Source organism: Trichosurus vulpecula, chromosome 8, assembly GCF_011100635.1.
Source record: "Trichosurus vulpecula isolate mTriVul1 chromosome 8, mTriVul1.pri, whole genome shotgun sequence".
Lineage (NCBI taxonomy): Eukaryota > Metazoa > Chordata > Mammalia > Diprotodontia > Phalangeridae > Trichosurus > Trichosurus vulpecula.
The window spans coordinates 167,966,096-167,989,174 of record NC_050580.1 but is presented as its reverse complement, the minus strand read 5'-3'; the positions used below and the strand labels follow the sequence as shown (position 1 = coordinate 167,989,174).

At 39.6% G+C, this 23,079-nt stretch overlaps 1 protein-coding gene across 1 annotated transcript in view; it reads left to right on the top strand.

Annotated features, from left to right (window-relative positions):
* The window catches only part of SCG3 (secretogranin III), a 52,779-nt gene extending 29,700 nt beyond the window's left edge, over positions 1-23,079 (top strand). The window contains exons 11-12 of the mRNA XM_036734143.1: positions 15,384-15,464; positions 21,514-23,079. Of these exons, the coding sequence (XP_036590038.1) occupies positions 15,384-15,464; positions 21,514-21,632 (200 nt within the window). The 3' untranslated portion in view covers positions 21,633-23,079. The remainder of the gene's footprint in view (positions 1-15,383; positions 15,465-21,513) is intronic.

Genomic DNA, 23,079 nt, shown 5'->3' with positions numbered 1-23,079 from the left:
AGGATAGACCTGTCAAGAGCATCATCAGTCATTGGAAGAAGTGATAGAGTAAGATTATATCTCACAGTAAAGATTAAGACAATGGCCTAGTTAAAAAAAAAAACTACTCAGGATTGAATGCTTGCAGGAGAGGTAGGAACTCAGAGAGAATGGAAGGAAAAACACCACTAACAAGGAGACTGTTACAATATAATATAGGTAAAAGATCTCCATCCCCAATCTTTTTCATGACTGAGATGCTAAGGCATGAGCCCTCCAATCTCCCATAGAGCTGTGGTATCTTTATGGGAGATCCAGTTTTTCTGCACCAATCTGTGCTAATTTGTTCAAGTCTGGGACAGATTTGCAATTGCCTCCTGCCCAACCTGGTCAGGGGAAGAGTAGGGATAGAGTGTGGGGCAGGGAAGAGAGTTAGGCTCATAATCTCTTATTTTAAGACATAAGTACATTGATTGCTGTGAGATATTTGACATGAATTTGCTGCCCAAATTTGTATTTTATTCATTTCATTAACTGAATGGGGACAGTAGAGTGGGTCAGGACTGCCCATCCATCTTGTGAGCAGCCCTGACCATCCTACCTCAATGGGTTAATGATCATTTTTGAGTATATGGGATTTTGTCATTAAAAAAATATACTTGTTATGATTACATGAAAAAATCTTCATTATATAGTATACTATGTGTTAAACATCTCCTCAAAATTATTATCATTAATAGTACTTTATGTATTTAATGTTTCAATTTGTTATATATAGTTCCATAATTTATTTTATCTGTGATTAAGTATTTTGTTAAAAACTTAATATTGAATATCCATACAAACAACTCAACTAGTTTAGTAACTGTTTGCATTTAGATTAATTAATTTCAATGAGTAAGTCACTCCCTTCAAGTCTTCATTTTTCCTAGCGTTAGCTCCCATTTTCTAGTTCTTTTTTTTCACTTTGCATTAATTTCATAAAGATCTTTCCAGATTTCTTTGCATTTCCCATTGGTTGTATGATTTCTGTAAGTGAGCCTTACTCTGTATCATTTTGGAAGCTATATTGCACTTATCCAGTCATTTAAGTATAGTGATTTCTGCCATCTGTGCTCATAGTATAGAACAAAGCAATTTTCCTGGGTCAAGAGGAGCAAATTGAGGTCAGAACAAACCTATATGACAAATTAACAATTCTGATGTTGAAAGCCCACATGATACAGGATTGATTCTCTGGCATGCTTTCCCTCTGTTTCAGCTTGTTTTAAGGCCACATACAATCTTAACTATATTAAAAAAGGTGGGGTAGGGGGGTGGAAATAGAGACTCAGCATGATGGAGTCACTCTTCACTCTCTATCATTTCCCATTTCCAATCTTTTGCCAAATCCTGTCACTTTTACCTTCGTAACATCTCCCAAAAACACCCTCTTCTCTCCTGTTATACTACCACCACCTTGGTGCAAGCCCACATCACCTCACCCCTGGACTTTTGCGAGAAACTGCTGTTGACCTTCTTGGCTCAAGTCTCTCCCCGCCCTCCACTCGGTTTTTAGATTATTCTTAGTCTAAATTGTCAAATCAATCCTCAACTGAAGATCTGACCATGTGACCACCATCTTCCATTCAATAAATCCCAATGGGTCCCTAACACCTCCAGGATCAAATATGAAATCCTGTTTGGAGTTCAAAGTTCTTCACGACCTGCCCTCCCTCCGCCCCCCACCTTTTTCCAGTCTTCCTACAACTCACTCCCTTTCCCATATTTTGTAAGCTTGCACAAAACACTCCTCTCCAGACTCCAGGCATTTTCCCTGCCTCAGTTTCCTCATACAAATGAAGAAAATAATAGTGCCTCCCTCCCAGAATTGTTGTGAGGATAAAATGAGATAATATTTGTAAAGTGCTTTTCAAACCTTAAAGTACTATATAAATATATAAAGTGCTATATAAACGCTAACTATATTATTATTACTGCCTGTCTCCCATGTTTAGAATACTCTCCCTCCTTACTTCTGCCTGCTGGCTTCCCTTCAAGTCCCAAATAAAATCCCACCTTTTACAGAAAGCCTTTCCTAATTCCCCTTAATGCTAGAACTATCTCTCTATTGATTTATCTGTACATATAATTCTAGGTTTGTTTTGCCAAAATGGATGGGATCACCATAATCTTATTTCCTAAAGTGTTGTACCAGAAGCAAGCGAGACACACCACAGGGTATAAGTTTTAAGTGGAGAATTTATTAGCTGGTGGCCATTGGGGTACGGCACCACAATGGCTATGTGTTGGGGTAATGGCTTGGCTTATATAGGATATGTGGGGGTACAGAGTCGGGGGGGGGGGGACAGGAACAAAGGTCCTGGCTGATCAAAAGATTCAGTCAGGTTATCCTACTAGTGGGATAATCTCATTTACATTCCTTGGTGGAGTCACGGAGCCCCAGGAATATCTGCTAGAAAGGGTCTGCCAGGTTATCCTTCAGTGGGATGGTCCTATCTATTGACATTCCTTGGTGGAGTCATGGAGTCCCAGGGGGTTTGCTAAATGCCAAAGATATCTGAGTCCATTCTTTCTGGGGGTGCTTGTCAGTAGCTAGGGGTTTCTCAGAGGATCCTAATTTTCCTTGTATTACATTCCTCACTTTCTTCCATGGGAATTTCAAATCCTTGAAAAAAGGAACGACCTGATGGGGCATAGCAATAAAATTAGGAGGCCAACCAAAATGCTAAGCAGGGGTGACAATAAAAGGAATGCTAGGTCGTTGGCCCCAGGGGAAGGCCAGACCTAGTTGGAAGACTCAAGGAGAGTCCAAGGAGCCTCCCCAGGTACTGCACTCCAGAAATTTTTAAAAAATGGTATAAAACATCCCACATTTCCCCCTTTTTGGTCAAAGGCAAACTGAAAGTTTTGCCTAAAGACCAACTAAAGGTATGGGAAAAACTCATTTTCCACAGGGTGAAGTTTTAAAATCCCACTCAAGGTGGAGTCAGGTTTTCCCTTTTCTGTATTTGGACATCCCCAGGGTTGGGCAGAAATTGTAAACTAATTGTAAGTAAAGCAGAGGGAACATAATAAAAATTCAGGAAAAACAGTCTTGGGAACACAAGGACACAGAAGGGAAAAAAGCAGGTCTTTGCTCAAGTTCTGGTTCCGGATCCTGTGAGAAAGCCGTCCGCGTCTGGTGCTGTCCCTCTCAGGCTCTTGGAACCACAGGGCGAGGCTCCTATAGGCCCAGATGTCCACTCCTCACACGGGGTTCCCAGAACACATGTAATTTGATGATTAAGAAACACAACATAGGTCCCAGCCACGCAGGGCTAAGTTCTGCCTCTCTAGTTCAGATCTAGAAATTCTCAGGCAATTTTAACTTACTACAACTTACAGATACTTTACAAAGGGGATATATTTTCACTTGTACCATTATCTTATACAATTTTCTTGTATTAGCATCCAAATTTAAGATCTTATTACCAAAACATACTTATCAGCTTGAATTTCCAGAATTGATAAATTTTAGAGCCAATCATATACATCTGTACATAATTCTTAGGGGGATCAATCTGATCCTATTGCCTTTTTAAAAATTTGCTTCCCTTCCTTTTATTAGACATTTATCACATTACATCTTTGCCTTATTTGCTTTGCCTAATCATTTTGCCTTTTTGGAGGATGTTATCCCTATATTATTTCAATGTTTTATTTGGTCATGAACATGTTAAAATTGTAAGCTAGTATCTTATTATAATAACTCAGAGATATTTCAATATTCATCTATCTATTACCTAACAGATTTAGCATAGTGCTTACAAAACTTCTTGATAATTTAAATTTGCTATGAAAGAAATGAGGGACTATGTCATATATCTTAACAGAAGGAAAGAACTTCCTTAGCTCTGTTTGATTCCAGGCACGAGTCATATATGATAGCTAATCTTATAGTCACCAGGTGCTGAAAGCAGGGCTTAGGAGTAACCAGGTGGGGACTTTCCTTTTCAGAAAGGAAATAGCAGAGTTGGGAAATAAAGTCAGGAAGATCCTACCTAGGCTGTGTCCAAGGTCGTCTTCAAGACCTTTCCCAGGCACAGACCTTTCAAGTTCTCAGCTTGCAATGCCTGCCATGCCATTACTGGCTTCATGTGACCTAGTCCTGTAATCAGAGCTTAAGACAATATTAAATTGTAGTCCCAAAAAATCTTAAATAGCAAATAAATATCCTTCAGATAAGACTGCCCAAATTTTACTGAGCTAACAATTATCAAATCAAGCTACATAACTTTTCCATCTTCTAAATACTTCCTCACACTCATCTCCAACTTACTTTGACCGTCTGAAACTATCATTCTCGGGACAGGAGAGGCTTAGCTAACTCCCATTTGTCCCCAAATTTTCTTATCTGCCTTTCCTATTTTCCCTCAACCTTAATTTACCTTTCCAAATCTTTCAAACCTAGTACTCAGTCTTCCTTTACATTTCAACCATAAGACAAAACAATTCATAAGTTAGTACTTTCATTGTCATAACTGTGTGTACTGGAATCCCATTCCAGCTTCTTAAACACACAAAGACACAAAAAAAGGGGATTTGTTTTTTGTGATAACTCATTCTAAAAAAGGGAACACTTATTAAAAAGATCTGCCATCTCACCTCCCCCTGAGGGTGGGTTCTTCTCCATCAGATGGCAGACTTCACTAATTAAACTACCAGGCCAAACCCATCTCAAGTCTTAGTTTAATCTTATCAGTTTTTTTAAAATAAGCCGGGTTGGAGGCTTCTTGGCCCCTACTGTCCTCTTATTGCTGCCCCTCCCCTTTCCTTCCCTTCTTCTTATCTAAACTAAGGGTGGGGAGGAGTAAGGAATTCAGATTGTCGTTTGGAACCTCCTTACTCAAAAAAAACTTGAATAAGACATCAAATGGGCCTTCAACCTACCTCTCAAGGCTTCTATAGATAAGCATTAATTCTCACCCAGAAACTCCAAGAACTCACAATAGGTTTGAACTGCAACCAATTGGCTTACAGGTGGAAATTCAGCAGGCCTTCTAAAATTATACAAAAAGATTTTACAGAACATTTTTCAAAAGTATTTTCCCTTCTTAAAGCAAAATAACCTTTAAACATTTGGATTCATTCACAAATTAGTCCATAAACCTCCAGATTAACATACGTAAATACATCTTTAGATAATACAGGCTTGAAAATCATACCCCTATATTTTTCAAGGTATTATATTATCATGTATTTAAAACTTGAAACAGATTCCAATTAATTACCAATCTAGTGAACTGAGTTGGATAAGCAAATCAAATCTGATTCCTAACCACTAGTGGTAACATTTTAATTTCTAAGGCCCAATACTCTCTGCATTGAAAAAGAAAAAGGTTAATGTTTATAAAACCACATTTTAACAAAATAGTTGATTTATAACAAGAACAATTTCAACTGAACTTCCAGACAAAACTTGGAGGTAATAAATTTTAGGTTACAACAATTGTCCAACTTCTTAACCTAATGCACCTCTAACAAAATATTTTAGAAATGTAACGATGCCCTAAACATTATTATGTATGTAAAATTTGAACCACTCATTTCAGGCTAGGTAGATACATTTCTAAACCAAATATGATAGTTTAAAATGACCAACTTTTCATCACATCCTTTAAAAGCATCCAATTCACATATATCAAACTCAAATTAAAATACAGTATAATTTTAGAAATACAGAAACAATAAATTTCAGATGACACCAATTGCATTTCCAGATACAATATAGAAATTGTTGGTCTTATTACTTCCGGTATTATATATTAATGTATTAATATATAAATACGTGTATCACATATATTAATACATTAACATCCCAAATACACTTTATTTAGCTGTATATTCTTCAGCACCACTACCTCTGGTACAGGTATAGGAACTTTTGCCTGGCCATGAATGAACTTATGAAAGAAAGAGAAACTTAATTTTGCACCCACTTTTTCCAAGCTTCATCTTATACAAAAATGCCTAAAAGGATTTTTTTTCGGACTCCCAAGGAAGATAAGAGCAGGAAAAAATCCCTTTTAGTTTTCTAAAGGGCTCCTCCCTAGGTGGAGCCTGGCAGCCCCTTGAGGGCCAGGAGCCTACCCTTCCAAGCACTAACTAACCAGCCCTATTTCTTTACAAGTTTCCTTTTGGCTTCAGCTCTGATAACCTTTCAATGTGGAGGGTGGGGGAAGGGTGAGGCCAGGAGCACATGGTAGCCAAGAGGAGCACATGGACTCCTGACTAGACAGGTAGTCTCAAGCTGCTATTCTACAACCCCCCTAAATTCTTTATACAGGTTTTCTATCTCTCTCTTTCACAAATTTACCTTTTAAACTTTACCACAAGGACGGGCTACAAAGGTACTCAGGGTCACAGGACTGACTGTCAGTCTGTGAATTTCTGTCGCTCTTCTCCTTTTGCCCGGTGGGGAAAGCGATTACTCCTGCATTCTCTTCTAATCGGATCTGGGAGGAGAGGAGTTTGATTTAACTGCTCTAACTTTTACTGCAGCCCATTGAGAAAAGATCTCAATGATTGTAATTCAAGTAAACTTCACCCCCTTGCTCACTCCCAAAAACCTCTTTTGTACTTGAATCTAAGGGAATCAGGGACTAAGACAAATGCGAGAGTCCCACTGAAGACTTAAAGGGAGGAAGGCAGTTATTGGGAGGAGGTGTTTTCAGCAAGAGTGAGCTCCTGGAATGGATTTACAATTTCAGGAGTTCTTTCTTCCCAAATTCAACTAACCAATTTCCAAACTTTTTAACAATTTAAAACCCAGAATTTGCCAAATTTTAACCCATTCCCTGTAGTTCCACGTTGGCCAAACGGGAGCCACAAGGAAGGGATTCTGTTTCCTTAGTGGCAGCCTGATATCTCAGGCTGCCTATGTTTCAGATTTTTTTTTTAAAACGACGTTTCACAATTTTGACATAGACACACGAACAGAGACAAACTCAAAATGTAACAAAATTCACGGTGTGGATAGAATTGAAGGCTAAGTAGGTCCCCTCAGAGGAAAGATTTCCTCCTCAAAGATACGACCCCCAACCTCTCTCACACCTCAACACAAAACAGAGAACCATACAGTGTGGGTGAAATCGAAGGCTAAACAAGTCCTCTCAGAGGAAAGGTTTCCTCCTCAAAGATATGACCCCCAATCTCTCTCACACTCCAACACAAAACAGAGACCAACAGCATGGGTTGATAGAAGGCTAAACAAATTCCCTCGGAGGAGGGATAACGACCTCCAATCTCCCCACATCCCAAAACACAAAACAGAAAACCAAATGGCATGAGCTGATTGAAGGCTAAACAAGTCCCCTCAGAGGAAAGATTTCCTCTTCAAAGATACAACCCCCAATCTTCCCACACCCCAATAGGGAGGGTGGCGTCCCAGCCCCCCAGCTCTGTACCACACCCTCGTCAGAGTTTAGCATGATAACAGAGACCCAAATGGCTAGCCCCAAACCAGAAACCAAACCAGAAAAACCTTACCTCCAGAGGTCTGCAAACCAGAATTCTCTGTAGGCTGAAAAGGGACAGGTCAGCAAAGAGCCCATTCTCTGAGACCATCACTCCACATCAGAGTCCTAGGAAAAGAACTCCCCAGGAGCCGGCCCTCTGAAATGAGAGAAGGTGGATCAGGGGCAGAGACTTCCTGTTGAGGTCCGGAATTCTGTGTGTGTCTCCAGGGCGGTAACACGAAATACTGCCTCATCTCGCTGGGGCCTCCAAAATGTTGTACCAGAAGCGAGCAAGAGACACCACAGAGTATAAGTTTTAAGTGGAGAATTTATTAGCCGGCGGCCATTGGGGTACGGCACCACAAGTCAATGGCGATGTGTTGGGGTGATGGCTTGGCTTATATAGGATATGTGGGGGTACAGAGTGGGGGGGGGGGGACAGGAACAAAGGTCCTGGCTGATCAAAAGATTCAGTCAGGTTATCCTACTAGTGGGATAATCTCATTTACATTCCTTGGTGGAGTCACGGAGCCCCAGGGATATCTGCTAGAAAGGGTCTGCCAGGTTATCCTTCAGTGGGATGATCCTATCTATTGACATTCCTTGGTGGAGTCATGGAGTCCCAGGGGGTTTGCTAAATGCCAAAGATATCTGAGTCCATTCTTTCTGGGGGTGCTTGTCAGTAGCTAGGGGTTTCTCAGGGGTTCCTAATTTTCCTTGTGTTACAAAGAAACTTATTTAGCATCACTTTCATTTCAAATTTTCATTCAAATTTTAAAGTTGTAATAAAGGCCTTGCTATTCATTCCCGATGTATCATTAAACTGTCTTTACAGAATCCAGAAATTCAGAATTTTCATTAATATGCCAAGGCCAGGGCTAAGGTTTATTTTGGTTTAAAGAAGCTCTTTTACTCCTGGCCCCCAAGTAGTGAAAGTTAATATTATAAACACAGTGTGGGAGCAGTGTTTAAAATATTTCAGAGAACAAACAGTTTTCCAGCACCCTCAGGGATTTAGAAACATCATTTACATACAAACAGCCTAAATGCTAATGACTAATGACTAATGACTCATCTCTTCACTAAACAGACTCTCTAAGGACCTTTACTAGACAAGATTTAATTGGCCTAGTTTCTAGAACCATAGAATGTTTGGGCTGAAAAATGGGCTTCGAGGTATATTTAGTTCAACTCACTCATTTCCCCTGGTAGGATGTCCTGTCGGGGAGGGGCTGGTTTTTGCTTCATCTTTTGTGTCCCCAGTGCCTTGTGTGTAGCAGAGGCTTAATAAAATGCCAGTTGAATTGAATTCATTTGATAGATTAAGGAAACTGATCTCCAGAGACACAGATTGACTTTGCTGAGGTCACACAGCATGTTTTCATTACATTTTGTTTGGACTTCATAGTAATCACATTCTATCTTGTATTATAGTGATATGTAGATCTTTTTTAATCTCCCCTCCATCCTGCTATACCGTAATAAGAGCAGCTAGCATTTATATAACCAATTCTCAAGTCTCTTTACAAATATTATCTCAGTCGGTCCTCACAATGACATTGGGTGGTAGGTGCTGTTATTATCCCCATTTTTACAGTTGAAGAAACTGAGGCAGACAGGTTAAATGAGTTGCCCAAGGTCACACAACTTGTAAGTGTCTGAGCTGTGAACTGAGGTCCAGCCTTCTATTCATTATACCATCAAGGTGCATGTAAGCTATTTGATGGCAAAGAGTCTTCAACTATCTATGTGGCATTTTCCCAAAAATTTTTGTGAAATAGTGAATTATTAGCCCAGAAGCTGGCCTCTTTGGGTTTATCAAAGAGTAGATTGCTATAGTTGTTGACTTCTCCATCTTGTATTCCTATCCTATTCCACTGATACACACCTCTGTTTCTTAGCCAGTACCAGGTAGTTTTGATGACTGCTGCTCTGTAGTACAGTTTAATATCTGATATGGCTGGGCCACCTTCTCTAGCATTTCTTTTCATTAATACCCTAGATATTCTAGACCTCTTGTTTTTCCAGATGAATTTTGTTATTATTTTGTCCAGCTCAGTAAAATAATTTTTTGGTAGTTCGATTGGTATGGCACTAAATAGATAGATTAATTTAGGTAAAATTGTCATTTTTATTATATTAGCTCGGCCTAACCATGAGCAACTGATATTTTTCCATTTATTTAGATCTGACTTTATTCGCGTGAAAAGTGTTTCATAGTTATGTTCATATAGGCCCTGGGTTTGTCTTGGCAAGTAGACTCCCAAATATTTTATAGTGTCTACAGTAATTTTGAATGGAATTTCTCTTTCTATCTCTTGCTGTTGGGCTTTGTCAGTAATGTATAGGAATGCTGAGGATTCATGTGGGTTTATTTTATATCCTGCAACTTTGCTAAAGTTGTTTATTATTTCAAGTAGTTTTTTACTTGATTATCTGGGATTCTCTAAATAAATCATCATATCATCTGCAAAAAGTGATAATTTAGTTTCTTCTTTTCCTATTCTAATTCCTTCAATTTCTTTTTCTTCTCTTATTGCTACAGCTAGTGTTTCTAGTACCAAATTGAATAGTAGGGGTGATAATGGACATCCTTGTTTCACCCCTGATCTTATTGGGAATGCATCTAGCTTATCCCCATTACAAATAATGCTTGTTGATGGTTTTAGGTAGATGCTATTTATAATTTTAAGGAAGGTTCCATTTATTCCTATGCTTTCTAGCGTTTTTAATAGGAATGAGTGTTGTATTTTGTCAAACTTTTTTTTTTTGGTTCTGTTTCTTCTTTCTCATGATTCATTCCATTGGTCATAATTCTTCTCCACAACTTGACTAGTGTATAAATTAATTCAATGCAAAGTTATATGTGGTACTTATATGAGATTTCATGCCGTTTGGGGAGGGGGGAGGTAGGGAGGGGAGAAAATCTGGAACTCAAAATTATGTAGAACCATGTGTTGTAAACTAAAAATAAAAAAAAATTTAAAAAAATTAAAAAAAAATACAGTAGCCCAGGAACCAAAAAAAAAAAAAGAATCTATGTGGCACAACGGATAGAGAAGTGGACTTGGAGTCAAAAAAAAATGTGGTTTCAAATCCCACCCCCAATCCTAGCTGCCTGACCATGGGCAAGTTATTTCATCTCTCTCCCCATTGATTTTCTCATCTATAAAATGAAGGGGTCACACTTGTTGACTTTTTAATTTTCTTCCACCTCTCAACCTATGATCCAGTGGCTGTACTACCACTGCTAATAATAGCTAACATTGACATCATGCTTGCATAAAGCAGTATGCTAAAGGCCTTATAATGATTATTTCATTTGGTCCTCACAACAACCCTAGGAGGAAGATGCTATTATTATACCCCTTTTACAGATGAGGAAACTTGAGGCTAAGAGAGATCAGGTGACTTACTCAGGGTCACCCAGCTCATAAGTGTCAGATCTGAGCACTGGTCTTTCTTCTTTCTGGAACAGAATTGAATCTCCTCCATCACCTAGCAGCCAGTACTGAGAGGAACCAAGCATATAACTAGAAAAAGTACTAGATTGAGAATCAATCTTTTTTTCTTTTCTTATTTTGTATTTAAGTTTGTTTCTTTTTTCTTCTTTTGTATTTAAGTTTAAAATTTTTAAAAAATCCACGCCCCCCCCCCCGCCCAAATTGAACAGAATCAAGAGGCTTATGTGTGAATTTCTGCTCAAACGGCTCACTTATTAGCTGGGCAAATCATTGAACCTCTCCAAACCTGTTTCCTCACCTATGAAAGATAGATAACAGCGTGCACTATGCACCTCACAAGGTTCGTAGGAGGAAAGTTCTCTGTAAACCATATCTAGATTATATATTTCTTCTTTGCATCCCCAGGGTCCAGCCCGGTGTCTTGCATATAGCAAGCACTGAGGAACTGTGTGCAACAACACAATAAAGAGTTCAGAGTCCGAGTCCGAAATTAGAAAAGGCATTTATTTTTCTTTCTCATGAGAAAGGACGCCACCCAAGCAAGAGAAGTCAGAGGCATTTAATTATATTTTAACATTTATTCAGTCTGAATAAATGGGTACGTCCCCGGAACAGAGTACAGGAGAGTCCAAAGGACTCAGATGGGTGCCAGTCCTTTTACTGACCCCCACATTGAATCTCCCGCAAACCCCTGACTGCCTTTGTCATGCCCGCCTCAAACGGCTCATTTAAGCATATGTACAAGCTTCTAACCTTTACCCGACCAGAAGCCTGGTCTTTGGTCTGACTTAAACTCTGCTAAAGCTGGGGCGGGGGGAGGGGGAGGAAAAGGGATACTTTCAACTCTGTGGAAACAAAACTGCTCCCCGCCCCTCCCTGTTTCTTACAGAACTATTGAGTTAAATTGAGTCAGGTCTCCTGACTCTCAGTCTAGCCCCATACTACTTACTGTGTGTACTTAAAAGTAACTAGGTTATATTTCTTCAAAGATGTTCTCTAATTTAAACTTTTCATTAGTTTAGAGAGTAGAATAGGAAAGGCACTGGCTGGTCTTAAAGTCAGAAGAGCCAGGTTTGAACTTACTCTCTGTGGGTTCTTGTGGCCAAGTCATGTCTTTCTCAGTCTCAGTTTCCCCAATCTGTGAATGGGAAGATTGAACTGGCAATCTATAAGGTCCCTTTCTCTGCTGAATTTATTTGAATTAATGAACACTGTTTTTGCTGTACTAAATTTAGTTGACCTTCTCAGTCTCAGCCAGCAGACAATGAAAATCTATATATTGATTCCCATGTGAAGTTGAGGAATGAAAATCTTTGCACCTTACATTTAAACTAAGCCTTCTCTCTATCAGGCAAGATAATGCTTACATTTTATCATAATATAATTATGCTACATCCATGATCTTGAAGTCTGAAATTCCTCTCTCTGTCCAGGAAGCCTGGGGTTATCAAAACAGGTAGGAGTATATTCAGACAGTCTAAAGTCAGTGAAGGTAAGAAAGCCATAGAACGTATAGATTTAGCAAGATTCAAGGTGGCAGCATAACACCTCAGCCCTCCATTGATGTCTTCCTCAGCTCTTCTGTTGCATTGTGCCCTCTGGAATTCCTATTCTATTAATAATAAACTCTCTTTCATTTTTAATAAGTTCATCTGATATTCTTTCTGTCTTCTTGAACTTACAGAACATGGCTTTCTCCAGAATCTCCAGAAAGTGTGAAATCCTCACCACCCCTTTTCTAATACTGAGTACTTTCCCTAACATGCCTCCTTTCCTCTCCTCTCCTCTCTGACACACTGGGCCAAGAGAAAGAGGAGGCTTTCTCCTTGCTCCTCACCTTGACTATCCCTTTGCCACAATAATTCAGCAACCTCTCCTTTGAGAGTCACTCCAGTCATCTATATCCCTCAGTCCAAATCCTTGCTGTTGTCATCTACCAGTCTCCAAGTCATTCTCTATGATTCTCAAGAAGTTTGGTACCCGGATCCCAGGCTTCTTCTCCACACCTACCCCTGCCCTTATACTGAGAGTCTTCAATATACTTGATGTTCCTTCAAATACCATGGTCTCCCAGCTCAGCCTCCTCCTCAACTCCTGTGACGTAGAAGATGGTGTCTTTCTACTTCTGTCTATCTCTGTCTCTCTTTGTCTCTCTATGTCTGTCTCTGTCTCTCTGACTCTGCCTCTATCTCTGTCTCTCTTTTTTTCTCTGTCTCTGTCAAACTGTCTATATATGTGTGTATTTCTTGTAACTGAAATTATCAGATTAATGAACCTTACTCTTGTGTTACACCATCCTTTGAGAGATGATGAAGTGTCAAAGCACTGGGAGAGAGAGAAAAAAGAGGGGAGAGAGAGAGGAAGGAAGGAGGGAAGGAGGGAGGGAGGGAGAGAGAGAGGTTTCCAGGGGCAACACTAAAGGGGCAGCTAGGTGGTGCAGTGGTTGGAGCACGGGCCCTGGCATCAGGAGGACCTGAGTTCAAATTCAGCCTCAGACACTTACTAGCTATGTGACCCTGGGCAAGCTACTTAATCGGATTGCCTCCAAAAAAACTATTTTGGATGCTAAACCCAGTAAAATTTATTAAAATATGCCCTATCATTTTCCATCTCATCTTTCTTTGGAAACCAAACTCTTGGAAAGAGGCATGTCCACTTATTGCCTCTACTTCTTTGGACCCCCTCATTTTTCAGCCCATTGCAATCCAGCTTCCAAGCCCACTTCATTACTGAAACTGCCCTTGGGAAGACTTGCACTACATCTTGTCTGACACTACACTGAGTGCCTGTGTGACCATGGACAAGTCACTTAATCTCTCTAAGTTTCAATTTTTTCAACTGTAAAATGTGGATAATAATACCTGTGGTACCTATTTCACAAGTTTTTTATGAGGCTAAAGTGTGATTATTAACATAAGTGATTTCCAAACTTTCAAGCACTGTGTATGCTTGGCCATGGTTTTATAATTACTTGTGACCTCATCAGCTCCCGTGGTTTCAATTGCAGTATCGTCTCTACCAGATGGCTCCCAAACTAAATCTATAGATCTATCTCTGATCCTTCTCTAGAATGCCAGTCCTCCTGCTAGAAATCTATTGGATGTCCTGTAGACATCTTTGATTCAACATCAGGCGATTAACATTTATCAAGTGCCTACTATTTTCTTGGCTGCGTGCTAAGAACTTGAGATACAAAAAGAAGCAAAAAACAGCTCCTGCACTCAAGGAGTTTACAATCTAATGGGGAGATAATAGGCAAACAAATATATACAGAACAAGCTAGAGGCAGGATAAAGAGAAAATGATTAACAGAGAAGAGGCACTAGAATTAAGTAGGGTTGAGGTGACACAGTAGATAGAGCACTGGGCTTAGAATTAGGAAGAGTCCTCTTCATGATTTCAAATCTAGCCCCAGACACTTACTATCTGTATAACTCTGGGCAAATCCCTTAACCCTGTTTGTCTCAGTTTCCTCTCTGTAAAAGGAACTGGAGAAAGAAATGTCAAATCATTCCAGTATCTTTGCCAAGAAAACCCCAAAATGGGGTCACAAAGAGTCAAACATGACTGAACAACAACAATGAAACAAAGGTTCCTGTATAAGATAGGACTTTAGTTGAGGCTTAAAGGAAGCCATGTCCAAAACAGAACTCATTGTCTTTCCCCCTAAACCTGCCTCTCTCCCAAACTTTCCTATTTTTGTTGTTTTGTTGTCCGTTGCTCCAGTTACCCAGATTCCTTGGAACTGTTCTCAAATATTTGTTCTTCCTTACTCCCCATATCCAACCAGTTGCCAAATCTTATCTAGTCTCTCTCTACAATATCTCTTGCATCCATCCCTTCTCTGTACTCATTCCACTACTACCAGAGTTTAGACACAGGGGTAGGGAACCTGCAGCCTCAAGGCCACATGTGGCCCTCTAGATCCTCAAGTATGGCCCTATGTTTGAATCCAAACCTCACCTAACAAATCCCCTTAATAAAAGGATTTGTTCTGTAAAACTTGGACTCAAGTCCAAGGGACTCTAGTCCCAGTCAAAAGGCCACACCCAAGGACTTAGAAGGCCACGTGTGGCCTCGAGGCTGTAGGTTCCCCAACCCTGGTTTAGATTCTTCCATTTCTCACCTGGACTATGGCAATATCCCATTTGTTCTCCCTCCTACCAGTTCATCTCCTCACCAATCCATCCTCTATACAGCTACCAAATCAATATTTTTGATAGATTCATTTTTGGGGGAGGCAGTTGGGGTTAAATGACTTGCCCAGGGTCACACAGCTAGTAAGTATCTGAGTCCAGGTTTGAACTCAGGTCCTCCTGACTCCAGGCCCATAGTACCCACCTAACCCTAGATCTTTTCATTTTGACCAAAGGAGCATTTCAATGAATAAAACGTTAACTTATGATGAATTTTTAAATTTTGGTTTGCTTGGTTTTTACAGGGAAAACAGAGGCATATTTGGAAGCCATCAGAAAGAACATTGAATGGCTGAAGAAACATGATAAACAAGGAAATAAAGAAGGTATGGAATTATCATTTTTTAAACCTGCCATATGCCATTGGGAAAGGGAAACATATATTATTTCATCCTTGAAAGGAACTCTTAGTATAGAATTTCCCTCCACTGATACAGATCACCAGCTCATCTCTCACTTGTAGTCTTAGAGAGTCTCCTGACTTCAGAGGTTGACTTGCCCAGGTTTTCAAACTAGTGTGTGCCAGAGGTGGTACTTTAATTCAGGTCTTCCCAACTAATGCTGGCTCTCTAACCAGTATACTACAAGGCTAGGTATCCTTGTTATGTATAAAATTCCCCTAATGAGATGAGTTGAATGCAGATTTCATCTTGGAAACCAGAAGACTCCTAAGATCTACTTAAGGAGGGAAAAGGAAAAAAGAATCTCTACTTAGGGTAGTCATAATGTCCAAATCCATCTTTTGATCAATAGCATTTTCTTACAACACAGCTGGGAGGCAGTTGGCGGGGTAATGGGAGGGAAAACCCCATTGGATCTAGAGCCAGAAGGTGTAGGGTGAATTCCAAAGTATGACACTGCCTATCAAGTTGACTTTGAACCAGTGATTTTGCTTTTCTGAGCTTCAGTTTTCTCATTCATAAAATGGGATTAATTATACCTGCCAAACTTACTCTACAGAGTTATTGTGATGATCTAAGGAAGCAACATCGGCAAATTGTTTCGTAATAGTAAAGCACAATAACAGCCAGTTATTTGTGTTCAGAGCTTTGTGCTCGGTGCTCTAGAGGATTTTTTTTAAGTGACAAGAAAGGAAAAGCTCCTGTCCTCAGGGAGCTTATGATTTGATGAGGGGGAAAAGGTCAGATACAAGTGATAGAAAGAAATAGACGCAGAGTTGGCTGTACTGAAAATGCCCAGAAACCAATGTCATGGCTGTTTTTTGTCTGGTCGTTTTAGTCCTGTCCAACTCTTCTTGACCCCATTTGGGGTTTTCTTGGCAAAAATACTAGAGTCATTTGCTACTATTGTCTTCTCCAGCTCATTTTACAGATGAGGAAACTGAGGCAAACAGGGTTGAGTGATTTGCCCAGAGTCACACAGCTAATAAATGCCTGAGGCTGGATTTGAACCCATGAAGATGAGTCTTACTGACTCTAGGCCTAGCACTGCATCCACTGCCTGCCTAGCTGCCCACAGCCATTTTGAGGTAGCACAATAGCCATGAGATGTGGACTCTCTAAGGAACAGCTTAAGTGTATCTAGGTCTAGGTAGTACAGTGATCACTGACTTTAGAACCAAGACATTTGAGTTCAGATCCTGCCTCTGATGTTTACTGTCTGGGGTGAACTTGGGATAGTCACTCAACTTTCCAAGGCCTCAGTTTATCCATCTGTAAAGTGATGGGGCTGAACTACTTGACCGCTGAGATCCCTTCTGGATCTGGACTTGTGATCCTTTGAAGTACAGTTTAAATGTGTAAGAGTGTGTGTGTGTGTGTGTGTGTGTGTCCATTGGGAGGAGCATAATGGAAGAATTATTGCTTTTGCCCTAAGGTCTCCATGCAACACCTCTTGCAACCCACCTTCTTGTTCACCCATGTCCCAAAATAGGGAATGTATACATGCCTGTAGACATATTTACAGTTTCTTTTCTTGGTGCAAAGAGCAAATCAGGATTATTGCATGGTAATGAATCTTAGATCATAAAATTCTAGCCATGGAAAGCAGTGCCACAAGAAGCTGTAAACAACACTGGCTTTTGAGTCAGAAGACCTGAGTTCAAATCCCACCCTCCCCACCCCAATGCTTATTACATGTGTGACATTGGCAAGGTGCTAAACTTCTCTGGGGTTCAGTTTCTGCATCTACAAAATGAAGGTGTAGGACTGGATGGCCACAAATCCTTTCCTGTTCTAAACCTATGATCCCATGGAAGATCTCCTCTCTGTACTCCTTTTATAGATGTGGAAACTGAGGTCTGTGGAAATTAAATGACTTGCCCAAAAGTCACCTTGTTAATGATTAAGCAAGAACTAGAATCCCAGGCTCCTAATTCCAAGATCGGTGCTTCCCAAATGAACTGCTGTTCATTCCACTCTCTCACATGATAGGCTGGAAACAGTGCTGGGCGTGTACTGAGAAGAGATCTGGACCCTCGTCTGACACTTATTAGTAGCTGTACAACTACAGAAAAAATCACTGAGCCTCTGAGCCTCAGTTTCCCTACCTGTAAAATTGTGCTACCTATCTGCTGTGGATATCAAATGAAATAAGTAAAATAAAACAAATAAAACAAAAATATAATAAATATATAACAAAAAATAAAGTAAAAACAAATAAAACAAAAATAAAGCAAAACAAATATAAAACAAATAAATCAAAACACAAAATTAAGCTTTGCTAGCTCAAAACTGCACTTAGACTTTTGGAATACTGAGTATAAACTTGAGCTCTTATTATCACCACCAACATATGAAGCTCTAGGGTAGTCGGAACTTTGTCCCGGTGAATCTCGTTAGCCCTTCAAACCTTGATACTTCAGTGATTGGTTGCTAACAGGTAAAACAAAAGGCAGGAATGGTAGTTTCTAAACACAGATAATGGTTGTCAGAAGGATATCTTTTTACAAGTTTTTCAATGTTCTTGTTATTCTGAACTTGACAAACACCAACAAACATGAACATTTCAATATACAAAAAAAAAAAACCAGAAAAAGAGTATTGTAAACAAAATTAGGAATCTCATTAGGTGCAGCTTTGTGTGTAGTATATACTAAATTTAGCACATTCATTTCAAAAGCTGTCCTTCTTGTGTGTGTCCCCTCTGAGCCTCCTTCTGTTCTCTTCTGTGCATTTCCTTTTTCTTTTTTTGGCATTACTATAACTGGCTTCACTTTTTTCCCTCGTTCTCCTGTGTAGGTGATGCAATGTCTATAGAGCTGGGCCTGGAGTCAGGGAGACCTGAGTTCAAATATAACCCCAGGCACTTACTAGCTGTGTGACCCATTCTCTATTTGCCTCAATTTCCTCAGTTGTAAAATGGGGCTAATTGTAGCACCCTTCTCACAGGGTTGTGAGACATTTATAAAGTGCTTAGCATAGTGTCTGTGCACATAGTAGATGATTAATAAGTCTTGTTCCCTTCCCAGCCTATCAAAAAACAAAAAAACCTTCCCTAGTAGCAGTAATAGTCACCCTGCACCCTTTTTCAAAAATTAAGCTGTCCAAACACAAGTTTATTCTCTTTTCCATTAAAAGGATCTCTGAAATTCTGTGCTCTTTCCATCGTACCAAACTGACTTTCCTATGGTATACTCTCCATGAATGCTCATGGTTTAGCTCAATTGTTCATCTAATGCCCCTAAACATGCAAGCAACAAACTTTCCTGGTTGTGAAAGGAAGCAAAGCCCACTTTTTGCCTTTCTGTAGTCAGGAAATAAACTGCCCACATTCCAGGGTCTCTCTGTGCACCTTCAGGTAGTGTCTAGCAAAATGTATTACCTGAGTAGTCAATAACTATATGTAAGAAAGGTCCTGTAGAAGAGCATAGCAATGTCTGGGACCAAAATGGGCAGAGGGCTGGACTTGGCTTCAGGAGACTAGGGTTCAGATCCTATTTCTACTGCTTACTGGCTGTGTGATCTTGGATACACAGCTTAACCTCTCAGAGCTTCAGCTTATCCATCTGCAGAACAGGGTTCCTGATAAGAAATTGAAATCTAGTTCTTATCTGATACAGTCTAGATTTTAGGAGAGCAAAATTCAATGAGTTCAGAGAAAAAATAATAATAAATTCTCCCCATTGGGAAATTCCATGGATCCTACCTCACAGGACTGCTGTTTGAAAAACTTAAAGTGCTATACTAACATAAGTTATTTGTACTATCATGCTGGAGAATACCAAAGGAATAGGCTAAGCAGTACATCCCTGACAGCTCATAGTTCTGTGCTATCCAGGTCTCTAGGACGGAGGTTATACTTCGGAATAGTGAGGCTGCCTCTTGGTTCTGAAATCAGTATCTTCCCACCCCCACCTTCTCTCCCCTCTTCTTCTCTCCCTCTCCCCCTCCCTTTCCTTCCTCCTCTCCTTTCTCTCCCCATCTCCCACTTCCCCCTTCTTTCTCTCTTTCTGCTCCTCCTTCCCTTGCCCTCCTCCTCTCTCCCCCTCCCCCTTCTTCCTACTCTTCCCCCCTTTCCTCTCTCCCTCCCTACCTCTCCCTCACTACCTCTCTCTCCTTTTCCCTCTCCCTCCTATCTCTCCTCCCTTTCTTTCTCCCTCCCTCTCTCTTCCTCTCCCTCCTTTCCTTTCTCTCCCTCTCCCTCTCTCCTGGTGGTTTTGGAGTGTTGTTGGATTTGGTCTGAGTAGTTAGGATGTTGGGGGGGCAGGGACCTGAAGGAAGATGGCTACTGATATCAGACAAAAAAAAATGTGAAAAGCTTACTTATAACTCAACTCAGTTCTCCTCTTCCTGACAATTCAATTCAATAAACATTATTAAGTACTCACTATATATACAAGTATAGTATTGGAATCTATGAGTATAATGATGAAAAATTACACAATTGCTACCCTCAAGGAGTTTACATTCTACCTGATGGGATACGACTTATTTGTAGCACTTTACATTTATCATGTCCTTTGAGCCTTGCAACTCTGTGAGGTGAAGGTTATTCTTAAGCCCATTTTACAGAAAACCGGAGCTCTCTGAGAGATTAGGTGATTTCACACCCGCAGATCCAGTTAAGTGTCTGTAATAGCAATTTAGATTTGAAGATCTTTCCCACCCATAAATAGGCCATGTGACCTGCTTATGTCACAGGAAGCCTAAGTCACATGTGGTAGAAGGAGCTTGCTGAGAGGAAAAGGAAGTTGTGTCACAGGAAATGCTGAGAGAGTTGTTATGGCTATTAATGGCCGTAGTGATAGGGCTAAGGTAAAGAAAGTTGACCTGTGATAGCTGTACTCTGAGTTTTTGGGAAGATCCCAGCAAGAGGTCAGAGAGGTTTTGGGATGGTGAGGCTCCATGCTGTGATATTGTGTTTTAAGTTCCTTGCTGTTATGATAAAGTGGGCTGACTGGTTGTGGGAGCAGATTGTTTGGTTATGGGATATGGTTATCTGGTATCTGAATAAATATTTTATTTCTTCTGCCTTCTATATGGTGAGTCTCTCATACTCTGCAATACAGAACTACATAGGCATATTCACGATTATTGTTGATGTTGTGTTTATTGCCTTACTGATACAGTATCAGAAGTAGAATTTGAACCTTGGTCTCTATTGAGTCCACATCTAGCACTCCTTCCACTACATTCCTGTCTTTATGATAATAATTTACATTTGTATGCCACTCCATAGTTTATGACCTGTTTTCACATAAAATGTTTTATTTAAATTTTATTAAATAAAATATTAACCATGAGGCACACTACATGCTCGCCTTTTCTGCTTCTCTTTTGTTTTTGTTTTTGGGGTTTTGGTTTTTTTGTGGTTTTTTTGGTTCTGTTTCTTCTTTCTCGTGATTCATTCCATTGGTCAAAATTCTTCTCCACGACTTGACTAGTGCATAAATTAATTCAATGTGAAGTTATACATGACAGTTATATGAGACTTCATGCCGTCTTGGGGAGGGAGCGGGGAGGGAGGGGAGAAAAACTGGAACTCAAAACTATGTAGAACCGTGTGTGGTAAACTAAAAATAAATAAAGAAATTTATTAAAAAAAATAAAATAAAATATTAACCTGAGATAGGGAGTGGAAATATATTTTTTTACATTTTACAGATTGGGAAACTTGCCTTAAAACCAAGTCACTTGCCCTAATTCATACACATATCCAGTTAGGCCTGGATTCAAGCCCAAATTATTCTGACTCCAAATATAATTTTCCTTTCAAATCGTGTGCCTATTAATAGCCCAGAACCAAAGGAAGCTTTTGTTTATGAGAGTATCTGTTATATGTAATTTTTTTAATCAGATCAACAGAGTCCTATTTCCTAGGACCATCCACTTGCACTTGGAAAGAGCTTCATGGTTCTGGTATTCATTATAGTGGGTTTTGCTTTGCTCACTTTGCACTAATTTTATTTTCCAGATTATGACCTTTCAAAGATGAGGGACTTCATCAACCAACAGGCTGACATTTATGTGGAGAAAGGCATACTTGATCAAGAAGAAGCTGAGACTATCAAACGTATTTACAGCAGCCTATAGAAAAGACAAGGAATCCAGAAAGGAGGCTAAAGTCTCCCAACTGTGGAGCACTTAGGAAAACATGCTCTAGCTTCAAGCAACTTCTAGTCCTGTGATCTGAGTTCTTTTCATTTAAGGATTAATAGAAAATGCTGAATTCACATTGCAATGAATATTTAAAAGTGATGAAAAGTAGCCCTCTTGATATAAAGACTAACAGTACATTAGCATACCTTGATTCACTAAAAAAAAGTAGCATTTTTGGGAAAATGTGTGTAAATTAAAATTTTATATACTGAATCCTTTTCCCTTGCTGATATATTATAAAATCAGAGATGTGTTCCTATGGTAAATAAAAATCCTCCAATGAACTGAGTTAAAACTTTTTTCAAGGAAGGATTTAAAATAGGTTCCCACCCCAGGGCATGATGGATACTATAGTATCCCAATGGCAATATGTCCACTGCAAATTGTAGTTCCCACCAGCAGTTCACTTTGGGATATTAAAATAAATCTGGTTTTTTTTTCCTTTAAAAGCCTCTTTAACATAACAAGGTATTAAGCCATCTGCTTCTCTAGGTGCTATTTTTAACCTTCTCTGAATTAGACCATGAGCTAGGCTCTTTGGGCACCACACCAAAAGGATCTGGAAATTGTATATTTTTGGTTCACCTATAATATTAAGAAATTCATCCCCTAATTTGTAAATTCCATAATAGTGAGTTTGGGATCATTGAATTTACTTAGAATAAGGAATACCTGTGTACCTCCCAAGAGGCCAAATTGGGTCACTGAGTATGCCTTAGAGCAAGAAAAAGTCTTAAGCCAAATCAGTAGTTATCTATTGGATGTGTTCCTAGAGCTAAAAATGTTTCCCAACAAGGAATACCAAGAGGTTCAATGAGATAGAAATAAATCAGGTGAAAATCATTCGCCTCATTCTGAACCAAAGCTGACAGATCAGCTTCCCTAGAGGAAGGGAAAGTTAATGAGCTGAAAGTCCTTCCAAAGCCTCTTCCTTACTCCCTTTCCACAAACATGCTGCTTAAAATAATCACTCAGAAATGGCCTGAGAACTCCATGAAACGTTATTAGGCTGATATTCCCATAGTAATCCATGCTCTGAAAATTTATTATTCAATGTAAATTAATTAGATGTAAAGGTTTTTTATCTGTTTCAATTTAAAAATAAAAATATTCTGCTTTATATATTAACTGTCATTGCTTCAAATGGCTTTGCTGACATCTGTCCCCACACTCCATTGTGAACTAGATGCCCTAGCCTTTCCTTTCATCTCTCAGTGGAACTCTGCCACCCTCATGAAGCAGACTAATTGAGTCATGAGGAGAGTAGATTGTAAGCTCCTGAGGGCAGGAACCATTTTCATTTTTGTCTTTGTAACTCCAGCAACTAGCATAATACCTAGCACACAGCAGGTGCTTAATAAATGCTTGTTGAATTGAATTG